The sequence below is a fragment of the Maylandia zebra genome, linkage group LG7, assembly GCF_041146795.1.
Source record: "Maylandia zebra isolate NMK-2024a linkage group LG7, Mzebra_GT3a, whole genome shotgun sequence".
Lineage (NCBI taxonomy): Eukaryota > Metazoa > Chordata > Actinopteri > Cichliformes > Cichlidae > Maylandia > Maylandia zebra.
This window is the reverse complement of record NC_135173.1, coordinates 26,680,572-26,694,940: the sequence shown is the minus strand read 5'-3', so window position 1 is coordinate 26,694,940 and position 14,369 is coordinate 26,680,572. Positions and strand designations below refer to the sequence as shown.

The 14,369-nt window shown below is 41.4% G+C and overlaps 1 protein-coding gene across 4 annotated transcripts in view; it reads right to left on the bottom strand.

Moving 5' to 3' along the window:
* The window catches only part of grm8b (glutamate receptor, metabotropic 8b), a 160,255-nt gene that overhangs the window by 144,594 nt on the left and 1,292 nt on the right, over nt 1-14,369 (bottom strand). For 3 of the 4 annotated variants that reach the window (XM_076886146.1, XM_076886145.1, XM_004556274.3), the window contains exon 2: nt 2,326-3,127. In XM_076886146.1, the coding sequence (XP_076742261.1) occupies nt 2,326-2,976 (651 nt within the window). In that variant the 5' untranslated portion in view covers nt 2,977-3,127. The remainder of the gene's footprint in view (nt 1-2,325; nt 3,128-14,369) is intronic. The other variant, XM_004556275.3, reaches the window with a different exon arrangement.

The following is a 14,369-nucleotide window of genomic DNA, read 5'->3' as shown; positions in this document are numbered from 1 at the left end:
TGATTAAACTGGTTATTCTTTTGTCATTAATATATTTAATATATTACACTTTAAAACAAAAAAACAAACAAAAATCAAGATGTAGGCCTGTGTCTCATTAACTTTTTTTTGCGGGTGTTTTTTATAGAGACATGTGGTCCAGAATATGTTGCTGGACATTCAACAGAATTTAAAACAAGCTCAAACGTAAACATATGCAACAGTATTATTAATCCATTTAACAGTGCTTGGAAACATTTTTCTGTAAAATAATTATTATTTGATACTTTATGTACAATTTTCCAATAATACAGGTGTATGTTTAATCAGGTTCTTTTTTTTTTTTTTATCTCGTTATGCATGCTCAATAATCCAGGAAAGGAAATCCCAAAAGTTCTGTTCATCTAGACGTAGCGTTTTCAGTAGGAGAAATGTTTCGTCACTCATCCAAGTGACTTCTTCAGTCTCAGCTGACTGCAGGTTTCCCCAAATCTTATAAACAATACATTTGCACAATAACTGAAACTGGCCCCACTGAATGAACAATGGGCTGGGAGGTTGGTCCCTTGATCATTAATATGCAAATTCTCATGACCACTGATCAACAACCATTGATCAAAGCTCAGTGATCAATGGCCATGAGTACCATTCACAGAGAGTTGGGGAATGGCCGCAATCACAGTATTGTTGGATGATGATGGAAGATGGTGAAAGCATTTGACAGGCATGTCAAATAAAATTTATCTTCGTAAATTACCAAACAGTAGAGGAAAATCTCTCCTACTTCATTGTCAAGTTAATTTACAAAGGTAAATGCTTAACTTTCCACTTCATACATGTTACACAATGGATCATGACTGAATAGAAGATGATTGCAATATCACAGAATTAAATTGTACTTTAATGTCTTAAATTGTGATTTTTGCAAAGAGAAATCTTTAGCAGATACAGAAGTGTGCAAATGTTTTGACTCCTTTCTTTGCTTTGTTTGGAGTCAGATTTTCTTGTGCTTTTTAAACATGATTAAACATAAAGTACAGGCACATCACTAATATTTATTCATATAATCAGCGCATCGTCTCAAATGAAAATATGTTCACCTTACTTGACTCAAGCAGCTTGAAGATTTTTTGAATCCACAGCTGCTGACAAGTCGATTTTTTCTTCACACTGTGAATCTTTTCACACTGCGGAGGTCAACAGAAGATTTAGCCAGGCTGTGAAAACACCCAGTAATCTGCTTCTCGCACCAAATATACACCTGTCCCTCTGTTTTGGGTTAAAGATGCTTTTGTCAGCATATTCTAATTTTTTGCAGGATACTCCCAGAAGTTTTCCCAAAGATGAAGATGTTATGATATTATAATATCTGGTTTTAAAAAAGGTGTCTGACAGATAATTTATATACACTGTAAGACCAAAGGCTGTACATAAAAGATCCCATGAGAAGTATCTTGTTTTTTCATAGTGGACATGACAAGCAAGGGCTGAATCTTATTATCTTAGGAACCATGAGACTGCATAGCAAATGGTAGCAACTCATCAGTCACAGGGCAGCCATCCCCGGTAGCATACCCTGATTAACTGTGGATTTAATTTTAGATGGATTCACAATTTATGAAAATAAATGTAATTATTTATTAGATAAGTCCTGAAGCTAGTGATGGAGGCCATAAACTTATCAAAGTATTTACTGAGGTCGGTACTGAGGTGTACAGTGTGTACAACCTCACTTTTGTGTTTTGCAATGTTTACATCTTAAAATACACTTCAGATTGATTGACACAATAAATCTCTCTACATGTAAATATTTTACATGCTTTCAACAAGTACATTTAGCATTAAACTGACATACAGAAGATTCTGTATCTTGCTTGTATATACACATGATTTACTTTATCAACTTAATGGGTATAAATGTTCTTTCAGTTAAAAAATCATTAGTAAAAATAATGATTCTAAACATTATTTTGAGATAACAATATTAGCTTTCTAACTCTTGGAGTTGTCATGGAGTTAGTGACAGTGTATGAAGCTGTTAAATATTAATTAAATAACATTTGATTGTTCATACAAGTATTTATCGACATATATATTCAGAACTTATGGCTTTAGAGACTGGTCCTTACAAGTACTAGGACTACCAAGCATATGGTGAGGTACAATGTACCCCACCGTACTCCAACAACCACAAACGTCTGTTGACTGACCCAACCTAACACCAAAAACCGACACACAAACACACAAACCTAACCTAACCACTCTTCGAATCACTGCTATAACCAAGCATTATTCTTAAAAACAAACAAACAAAAAACTTCAAGGAATCACACAGCATTCTTGTACCTTGAACAGTCGCAGGATGTTCGCCACCATGATCGATACAGAGCTGGCCGATGCGCCGATGACTCCCACAACTTTATCTGGCTTCGCAAAGATGGGAGGATCACCATTAGTGCAGCGAACATCAGAGCCATCCCTCTCAATTAGTGCCTGGACAAAAGTAAGGGACTGCTCCAGGGCATAGGTGTCACGTGAACATGTGTCCAAGATTCGTGCCCCAAGTGTCACATTGGGCAGCACGTCTGGGTCTTTGTTGATGAGGTCGATGGCAAATAGCATGGCCTCCAGTCGATGGATGCCTTTCTCCTTCTTCAATTCACCACATGGCATCCCCCTCTCACCACGGGAATGCACAGGGAACAACCCACCCAGAATGATGTCACCATCCAGGCGGATTGAATGGGTATACTCCTGTGAGCCCTGCTGGGAGTCTGCTAACACAGCAGGCTTCTGGGAGGTGGAACCTTGCAGCCAGCAGCTCTTTAGCATCAGCACACAGAGAAAGCAGTGACTGTAAAGAGTCAGGGGCTTTGACTCACTCACCATTTTTGCAGTGACAAGAGGTGTGGAAAAAGTAAGTGTTGATATTATCACACAATCAACAGTCAAATGACAGTGCAGGCTGTGTGATAACGGAAGGCTGGGCCAGAACATGGAATATCCCTTCACTTGGGGCAGGGTTGACCATTGCAGGCAGGTCCACTTTGGAGCAGTGACCTTGAAGATTTCCTGTAGTACAGGTTCCTGTGGCAAGAACACCTTTCTCGTCTCTACAGCTCCAGCTTCACATTCTTTCAGAGACCTGCTTGAGAGAAAAATAAATCCAGATAAATAAAAATAAAAGAACCTTTAAACAAGAGATTGCACAAGTTTTTCTGAGCAAAGGCATGCCACGGTGTTTCTTTGTTATTCTGCTTTACAACCTTTAAATATTTGTGCTGCCAAATACCAGAATAACTTTTCTGTTCAATAATAACAACAAAGATTCCTACAGGAGCAGAGTTTCTGTCTCGGTGTTTAAAAAGCAAAGATGTGATTACATCCCCATGGCTCTAATTTCAGCATTTAGAAAATACATATGGGAAACACTGGCCAATTAAAGGGTCTTATGAGAGCAAAATGCCATTCCTACTATCTGATTTGTGACACATCTTCCTTCAGACAACCCTGCTTCAACTCATAAAAGTTGAAAAAGTTGCCACTGCGGCATTGAAAACCTCTAAGCTGCAAAGATGAGCCGAGCGTTATGATATAAAGTGTAATTCCGCAAAACTTTTGCTCTGAATTCTAGATACCCCATTTAATTTTTTTTTTGAGGATCGTGTCAGTCCATTTCTGTGCACCAAAGCTGGTCACAAGTTTTTACTGATGATGATGTGTGCATCAAATTATGTTTGCAGAGGCAGTTCTCACGGGAATAATTACTGTTTCTGTAGTGTTAAAGGCTTTAGTAAAGTTTTTAGATATTTTTGGCCTTCTAACAGTTGTACAAAAAGATCAAGGCACCAACTTACACTCTCTGCACAGGTGATTAATCAGCTCAGCATCTCTCAGCATTATTGCAGTGCATACCACCCTGAAAGCCAGCACACGCTCAGGAGGTTTGATCAAACACTCAAACACGTTCCAAGGATACAGTTTTGAGTTTGATAAAGACCGGAAACAGGAGGTTCATCTTATTGCTGAACGGGAGGTAGTTCAAGTCATTTGGCTTTAGCCCAGCTGAGCTTGTGTTTGCTCGTGTGCATTGTGCATTGGCCTCTGAAACTCCTGCAAGAAAAATGGCTTAACAATGATAAAAAACAAAATATCCTGGGTTGTGTCAGTGCTTTCCATTTTAAACACCGCTGGGCCTGCAAGATTGCAAAACAAAATCTGGCTGCAGTCCCAAAAAGGATGAAAAGTTGGTTTAACAAAAAAAAAAAAAAAAAAGCCAAAGCCAGGTGACAGGGTGTTAGTTTCCGTGCCCATTTCCAGTACTAGTCTGTTGGCACATTACAGCAGCATTTTTGTAGTGGAGGAAAAAATAATTTGCGACACTTATGACTTCATTGCCATGTTCTACTGCAAATGACGAAGCAGACTGTGTCACATAAAGATGCTGAAACCATATTTTGACCAATGATTTGTCTGGTTCAAACTTAGTCGTCAAAGTAAAAACTGCTTTGACGTCTTTTTCTCACCGCCAACCTGCATGTGATGTGCTGGCATTTCCACCGGCATGCCTGTAGCAGCAGATAACTAAATCGGTGATGCTGATGGACCATCTATGGCATTGGTACAGGGCAACTGAAATAATTCTTAGATTCTGGCAAAGCTTAACTCATGTTTTAAACATTTGAGTGGGTCACAGCAAACTGACATGATTAGTCTTATTTATTCACAAGGGTCTCTAGTCTCTGTTCTCTGACATGCAATCCCAAATGCATATGTTAACATATGATGTAGATTTGGCGGTTTCTTACTCCATAAAACAACATCCATATACAGTGAACTAAGAGAAGTGGCAACATTTACAAAAGGAGGACAACTATATGTTGGCACATGGTATTGCAGAATTTAGCTGTAGCTCATGGAGTTCCTCCTTCCGAATAGCCAATAAGTCTTATAGCTTTGGCCATTTTTATACAGACTATAGGAACAGGAACAGTGTCTCAAAGTCACCCTCTTCCACAATTGGAAGATTGTGGGAACAGTGTTGGTTTAGCAGCTTTTGTGATTAAGCTGGACCTCTTAAAAGGCTCTTGGCAGGTGGCACTGTGATGCCAGATGGTTCTCTACAATACACAGTTATACCCTTTGGAGTCCGCAAAGCACCTGCCACATCCTGGTTTTGACTATGTCATGAATCGCTGTGTAGCAGGCAGGAGTTGGACTCAAAGTGCAGGCACTCAGGCACGAGGTTTAAACACAAAGAACTCAGCTTTATTTGCTGGCAGGGGAAAGTCATACAAGAGCAAACTAAACTAAACTAAACTAAACTAAACTGGAAACTCACAAACTAAACTCACAGTGAGTCACAGAGAGATCCACACAGCATGAGGGACGACGCAACACTGACTCAAAGAAACACAGGGTTTAAATACACTGGGGTCGTGTCCAAATTCATGGGCTGCATCCTCCTGAGGCCGCATTTGTAGACCGATTACGTCACAGCGACGCGCCGAAGGCTGTCCAAATTCGTAGACTCCTCCGAATGCAGCCGACAAATGCGTCCTCCTTTTCCCCGAATTTGAAGGATGGGTCGGGTGTGTCCTTCGTGGCCTACCATATCCCAGAATTCATAGCGCGGCCCAGCCAAACTCCAGTTTCCAACAATGGCGGCCGCTACTAAGTTTTAAAATTACTCATACTAATCTTTCTGGGTCACAAAATAAACTTTTAACATATTTTCAGGCGAGAAAGTAGTTGTGTAAACATCAAATATCTGCTCGGTTTATCAAGATATCGCATATCTGCAAAAGTGCATCGACGTTTTCGGAGGCTTCTGCTACCCACCAGCTCGATAGCTAGCCGGGAGCTCGAGGGTCACTGATGCGGCTGAGAACGGCACAACTCCTGGCACATCATTTTCAGATCCCCGCGGACTTTCGCTGCTCGGGTTAAACGTAATATATAAGTCACTTAGACAACCTAAAAATGTTATTGTTGGGCTTTTTTCAGTGTTTTGTTTGTTCGTGAGTAAATCGGTTTGGCTGAGATTAAAGTTATTAGATTAGATTAGATAAAATAAAACTTTATTAATCCCCCGACTGGGTTCCGCCTTGGTTTTTACACAGCTGACTAAACGTCAAACAGAAAACTGATTAAACAGAAGTATGAGACAGTCGAGAATTTACGCCAGTGTCCTGTTATATTTTAGATAGCAAGAAGCAGACGGCTGAGTTTATTAAACTCCACCGAGACAGCGGTGACGCTAATCAGAAGGCTAGACCGTCCAATTTCACGGCCGTTTACTTCCGGCCTACCTGACCTTCTGAGGACCCGGCCCACGTAGACCGCGAAGGCTGGGTCCTCAGGAGGATGCAGCCCATGAATTTGGACACGACCTGGGAAGTAACGAGGGGAATGAGACACAGAAGGAGAGCACAGCTGGGGGAAGCATAACTGCACACACTGAGATCAGACGTGGACTATCAAAATAAAACAGGAAACACAAACACAAAGACAGACTAAGAGACACGGGCTTAACACAGAGACCTGACTACATTACAGGGGATACACAGGCATACACAGGCAGAGACGATGGAAAACAGAGGGAGCACCGAATAAACACTGGGAAACCAAAACACAAACTGTCATAATTCATAATATCAAAAATAAGAGTACAAAAATCAAAAACACGGGGTCACCGACCCAGAACCATGACAGACTAGGGTGCCAGGCTGTGAAACATATATAGATGATATGGTGATTTTGTGGGTTTGAGCATGTTGAACAGCCGAGTAGTGTTTGAGAGGGTGGTAGATGCAAATCTGACCATAAATTTGTGCAGTGTGAGTTTTGGGGCGCTACGGTGGTGTACATGTGTAAAATAGTGGGTAGTGGGTAGTGGACAAAAATACCCATTAAGCTATTCTTATTTTCCCGTCGCCTTCATCCCTGTCATATCTAAAAATATACATGAATTAAAATTTACCAAAGTAAAGCAGTCTCTCTTCTTTCATCACAGACAACGCTGGCATAAAGCTACTTCTGTTTGTATCCATCCTGTACATTACTGCCATCTTTAGGCCAAGGTTGCAATTGCCACTAAAATTTGCTTGTTTCTTACTTACTTGTAGCCAGAGGTGGGTCGAGTATCCAAAAATTGTACTCAAGTAAGAGTATCATTACTTTAAAATATTATTACTCAAGTAAAAGTGAAAAGTAGTCGTCAAAAAAGCTACTCAAGTAAGAGTAAAAAAGTACTTGGTGAAAAGGCTACTCAAGTACTGAGTAAGTAGCGAGTAACTGTTTGAAATGTCCGATTTATTTTATAAATAAATGCTATCAGACAAACAAAAATAAATAAATATACAAATTTTAGTATTTTCAAAAGGAATATATGTAAAAAGATCCACAAAATAAGGCACAACAATTCTAATTTCAAGATTTCAGTTTTTCACAACGTAAATCTTTTTCAAGCAAAACACACAGTAAATATATTCGCATTTACAGCAGCCTCAGCGAAAACATTAGAACGAGGCAACTTCAACATAACAGGCTACAGCTGATGCGCCAAAATGTCATACTAGGGGTGGTTCTTTTAAATACAAGGATGGATTAAGTAAATCAGAAACAAATGACACAGAGATGCAACAGATATAATCAGTAAAAGTTTATTCCCAAGGCGGACAGCAGGAATTAAACACACACACACACACCTGTGCTAAAATTCCACAGGAATAGACATTCTAACAAAACTATAAAATGTTCTTTGTATACTAAAATACCCCGAAGTATAGACAGTGGATTAACACAATGTAATATGTAAAAATGTAAAAACTACACTCACAAATACTGAAATCAGAGAAAAACTAATTATAAAAGACAAATACAAATTTCCACTATGTGGATGTACATATGTGTATGGCTCACTTTACTGTAAATTGTTTCTTCAGTCAGTGAAATGGTGGTTCAGCTTCAGCAGCAGTTGGCTCTCAAGGTTCTTGCTGTGAAGCTGTGACCGTTTGGCAGTGAACAGGAGTCCTGTATGACTAAAAAATCTCTCACAGGCTGCAGATGCAGGAAGAGCTGTATTGACTTTGATCGACAGCTTCTTGATCTGAGGAAAGCCATACAATACATCCATACCTCCAGTGAATGGATATGAAAGGTACCTCTCCAGTTCCTCTGCTTCTGGCTTTCCTGACCCCATGGATCCATCATCTTAGTCAGTTAGGCTGCTGTTTGTGCTGGCCTCATCCAGCTCTGTGTCTAGGTGATGTCTGATGAAGTGGAGACCTGTGGAAAGATGTATGGTTTTCAAAAGAATTAGGTCTGGTCATTATAGTGCTGTATACACTGCCAAGCTGCAGATGTTTGCTTGGAGCTAGCCTCCAAAAGCTGGCCATACACTGTGCAATTTTTGGCCGATTTTGAGCCGATTTTTCAGTTGTGCAACCGTTTTGGGGATCGGCCTGTGTCTTGCCTTAATCGTGTGTGCATCATGTAGTATACTTGGGGTAACGAGCAGTTAACACCTCACGACCAGCTCCCAATCATCAATCGTATGGTCGCATGATAATCAAACCAGTTTGAAATCCTGTCGCCTATCACACTGCGCACGCACAAACACAGAAATGAAAGAAAAGGTGGAGCAGCACGCAGTGCAGCGTGTGATCTGGACACAAGAGATGGAGGCACAACTTGTAGGATAAGGCAAGCTCATCCGAGTACGTAAGCGGAGAGCTGCCACCCAGCTGCAGACTGTTTAAACTAAACAAGCTGCTATTTGACATAATAAACCCTGTCAGCCGCAGTATTGCCTTCTGTTTTAACAGTTAAAGCAGTAGACACGAGCTGTTTGCATGTGCGTTGAACTCCAGGGTCATTAACCAGGCTACCTGTTACCTTATAGCTCACGCTAACTAACAAGCGAGCAGTTAAAAGGACAGCCGAGGCTGCACAAAACACCCACAAACTTATCTCACTACAACTCAGCGCCGAAAATATGACTGCCAGCTAGTGATGGTAAATTTGATTCTTTTTACTGAATCGAGTTTTAATGAGTCACTCACCAAAGTGAATCGAATTTTGGAGTCATTTGATTCACTGAGTCAGTCGACCAGAGAGTGCAAAAAATGTACATTTTCACTCAAACTTAATTTGTTTCTCTTTTCATGTAAATCCCACTGCTAAGATGAATGATTAAAAAAAAAAAAAAAAACTATTTTATAGAGCAAAAAAGACCAAAAACATTTCTAAAATTAAGCAATTTCCTATCAAAATTGCTTAATAAGATAAGATAAGATAAGATAAGATAAGATAAGATAAGATAACCTTTATTAGTCCCACACGTGGGAAATTTGTTTTGTCACAGCAGGAAGTGGACAGTGCAAAAGTTATGAGGCAAAAATTAGAATACAATAAGAATAAATACAGTACACAACTGTACAGAATAGAATAAAATAAAATAGTTGTATATAGCATTTGTATTTGTATTCTATTTTTATCTTATTGTATATTTATTTTATTTTATTACTATATACAGTAGAATAAAATAAAATAAATATACAATAAGATAAAAATAGAATACAAATACAAATGCTATATACAACTGAGTAAAAATACAATGATGACAGAAAGGATTATTGCACTTAGTATTATTGCATATGTATGGATGTGTGTGCTTGATCAGTTAAAGTCTTTATTATGGAGTCTGACAGCAGTGGGGAGGAAAAACCTGCGAAATCTCTCCGTCCCACACCGTGGGTGCCGCAGTCTCCCACTGAAGGAGCTGCTCAGTGCTGTCACAGTCTGCTGCATGGGGTGGGAGATGTTGTCCATCAGGGATGACAGCTTAGCCGCCGTTCTCCTGTCACTCACCACCTCCACTGGGTCCAGAGGGCATCCTAGAACAGAGCTGGCCCTTCGGATCACCCTGTTCAGTCTCTTCCTGTCCCCAGCAGAGATGCTGCCGCCCCAGCAGACCACGCCATAAAAGATAGCAGAAGCCACAACAGAGTCATAGAAGGTCTTCAGGAGTGGGCCCTCCACTCCAAACGACCTGAGTCTCCGCAGCAGGTACAGCCTGCTCTGCCCTTTCCTGTAGAGGGCGTCTGAGTTATGAGTCCAGTCCAGTCTATTGTTCAGATGAGCACCAAGGTACCTGTAGCTGTCCACAGCCTCAATGTCCATACCTTGGATGTTCAGTGGTTGCAGTGGAGAATGCTTGTGCCTGCGGAAGTCTACCACCAGTTCCTTGGTTTTACTGGCGTTGATCTGGAGGTAGTTCAGCTGGCACCAGTCCACAAAGTCTTGGGTCAGACCTCTGTACTCCTTGTCGTCCCCATCAGTGATGAGGCCGACTATTGCAGAGTCATCAGAGAACTTCTGCAGGAAGCACTGGGTGGAATTGTGGGAGAAGTCTGCAGTGTAGATGGTGAAGAGGAACGGAGCCAGAACCGTTCCCTGTGGGGCCCCCGTACTGCAGACGACCCTGTCCGACACACAGCCCTGAGTCCTCACATACTGTGGTCGGTCGGTGAGGTAGTCCAGGATCCAGGTAGTGAGGTGATGGTCCACTCCAGAGTTCACCAGCTTGTCCTTTAGAACCGAGGGAAGAATGGTGTTGAAGGCACTGGAGAAATCAAAGAACATGATTCTCACAGTGCTTCCAGCGGTCTCCAGGTGAGCGAGGGAACGATGTAGGAGGTGAATGACGGCATCATCCGCTCCAATGCCAGGCTGGTAGGCAAACTGAAGTGGGTCCAGTGATGAGCTTATTAGGCGCCGAAGCTGAGCCAGGACCAACCGCTCCAGGGTCTTCATCAGGTGGGATGTCAGAGCCACCGGCCTGTAGCTGTTGAGGTCCTTGGGGCGTGAAGTCTTTGGCACTGGTACAACACAGGAGGTTTTCCAGAGCTGTGGGACTCTTCCCAACCTCAGGCTCAGGTTGAAGAGGTGCTCCATCACCCCACACAGTTGGTCCGCGCAGGACCTGACGACCCTCGAGCTGATGCCATCTGGACCCACTGCCTTCTTGCCATTAATCCTCCTCAGTTCCTTCCTAACCTGGGTGGTTGAGAGAGACAGGCTGGAGCCTTGTGTTGAGTGTGTATTGGATGCTGTTGTTGGGGGTGGGGGGGAGTGAGCAGGGTGAATAGAGGAGGTGTGAAGTGTCTGAGGTGGAACAGCAGCAGTGGGGGTGGGTGAGTCTGCAGCCGATGTTGCAGACTGCCTCATGGCTGAGTCAAATCTGTTGAAGAAATGATTCAGTTCATTTGCCCACGTCACATCCCTCCCAGGCAGAGAGTTCTGCTGTTTGTGGCCCGAGATGGTTCTGAGGCCTCTCCAGACTTCACCAACGTTGTTTTGTTGAAGCTGGTTCTCCATCTTCTGCCTGTAGCTCTCCTTCCCATTCCTTATCAGTCCCCTCAGCTCTCTCTGCACCCTTTTCAACTCCTCTTTGTCTCTGGATTTGAAGGCCCTCCTCTTCTGCTTGAGGACGGTTTTAATTTCTGGGGTAATCCAAGGTTTGTTGTTGGAGAAACACCGTACAGTCCTGGTAGGTACGGTGTTATCCACACAGAAGTTTATATAGTCAGTAATGCATGTAGTAAGGCTGTCGATGTCCTCACCGTGGTCATCACAAATCACCTCCCACACAGTCGACTCAAAACAATCCTTAAGAGCCTCCTCGCTCTCCTCTGACCATCTCTGTACTGTGCGGGTGGCTGGTGGCTCCCTGCGCACTAAGGGCTCATACACAGGGACAAGGTGCACCAGGTTGTGATCAGATCTGCCCAGGGGAGGAGGAGGTGATGAACTGTATGCCTCTTCAGCATTGGCATACAGTAAGTCCAGTGTTTTATTGACTCTGGTTGGGCAGGTCACATACTGGGTGAAGGTGGGCAGTGTGGAGTCCAGTGAGGCATGATTGAAGTCCCCTGATATTATGAGAAGGGCTCTCGGTGATTGTGTTTGCAGTCTGCTGACCACAAAACATTTATTTTGTTTATTTTTATTTTATTAGTATTTTCCTTAAATGTGTTAAATATATATTTTCTCATCCAAATGTCCACTGAGCTGTGAGCCAGGGGGCGGTAATGCACCTTAACATTGGTTGCCAACCAAGAAGAAGAAGCAGTGAGCCAGGAGGGAGGGGGTGAGTGAGTGAGTGAGTGAGTGAGTGAGTGATTCGCTTACGCTTACGATTCAGCACAGGAGGGAGGGGGTTAGTGAGTGAGTGAGTGAGTGATTCGTTTGCTCTATGATTCAGCACAGGAGGGAGGGGGTGAGTAGCTCAAATGTGCTGTTAGCATGTTAGCAGAGCGATGCTACTGTGAACCGAGGAGCTATTTTCTTGATGTGAGCTTCTACTCAGGGTTTTTTCTTCCAGTTCAGAGCAGAAATACTTTTGTTAAGAAACTGGCTGTTGTCCCCCCCCCCCCCACAATTTTAATTATAAGCTAGATATATTTCTACTAAGCAAATTAGTTTGCTAACAGAAACAGGGATGAGTCAGTGAGTCAGTTGGGCTTGTGAATCATGATTCACGAGTTAGTAAAGTAATTCTCGAGTATTGAACGATTCGTTCACAAATCGAACATCACTACTGCCAGCTCAAGCTCGACACAGCTGCTGTAACATAAGACTGACATCCAGCTAACCACAGCTAAAAAGATATTTAGAGAAAACTTACCATTTCCTCAGGTTACACGAATTGAGTTGTTTCATGCTGAAAAGTTGTTGTTTTGGCTCTCACTGAAGACACCGACATGGCCACATCTTATTGGTGAAAAAATTACCGGAAATTCCACTGACGGCATGTTATCTAATGTGTTAAACTAATTTTTTTTTTAAAGTAACGAGTCGAATTTTGCAAATGTAGCAGAGTAAAAGTACCGTTTCTTCTTCATAATTGTACTCAAGTAAAAGTAAAAAGTATCGTGCAAAAAAGGTACTTAAAAAGTATATATTTTTTTAAAAACTTACTCAAGTAAATGTAACGGAGTAAACGTAGCTCTTACTACCCACCTCTGCTTGTAGCTAACTCCGTTTTATCCATCTGTCTCTGGTTAACAATAACTGGACCTAGGCAAGCTGAGACGAGCAGATTTCTTTCTGGGGGATAAACCTACAAATAAGACAAGTGCGTATACAAAGATAAGCAACACTGAGTAGTCTTCACCTTCTCCAGATGAAACAACTAGTATTCCATTTGGGAGCCCTTGTGACAGTGACGGACACTGTTGTTGTTCTAAAGACAATAAAGTACACCACATTTAGACTATAGAGAAAAGAACAACACCAGTTTGGAAAATCTGACAAATTTGTATTTGGAGAACAACAGACAATCGTAATATTGTCAAAATATTATTCTCAGATACTAACCAGTATTAAAATTTAACAGATATCAGATTAGATACTTTTTCATAACACAATCAATACCAATAGTGCTGTCTTTGCTTCCTCCAGGTGAGACAAATACAACACTGTGTAGACAGTCAGGCACACAGCACCTCCTCTCACTAACAGTAGTTGGCATTCACAATTATGAACAACACTTTAGAAGGAATTTTGAGAAGTCAGTAAAGCTCCTGTTTGAACAAAAAGTTCTTAACAGTTGTTATAAATGTTTACCTGGCCAGGATACAAATTAATGTTAGCCACTTAACTATTAGAGGTTACCATGTAGCCACAAACTCAGGGAACACAAGCTAATGTACTCTTAATGCCAGTGCCAAGCCCGAATAATTGGGGGGACTGTGTCAGGAAGCCTATCCAGCATAAAATCTTTGATAAATCAAGCGCTCATCTGCTGTGGCAACCACTGAAAAACAAAAATAATAATAATAATAATAAAATAAGAAAGCCTTTATTAGTCCGAGAGTGGTTTTTATTTTGTTTGTTTTGGTTTGTTTTTTGGTTTGTTTATTGGCACTATAATAACTGAATTAAAAATTATATATATATAATATACACACTTTACTAGTTTCTTAACATATTTCTGGTCTACACCAGTCACCTTTAAAATAGTGTTGTGACAGATTTATTATTATTATCATCATCATCATCCTCATTATTATTTTTGTATTGCTTTCAGCTTCTTCTTTAAAAAAAAAAAATGCCTCTTTACCGTTTTCCCCAGGGATCAAAATTGAGCTGGAGATCCCAGTATTGCAACAACCCTTCCTTCCTCATATACCAAAGTCTGTTCAAGTTCATACATACACCTGGCTATAAGTGTATCTAAACAATGGTTGAACTGCGAGTTTCTACCTGCCTTATGAACTTTGCTGTATCCATCAGAACTAGATGATGGGTGATGATGATGATGATGGCAGTAGATTCCAGGTAAATAGATAAAGCCAGCAACTTCTTATTGGATGCTGCACAGT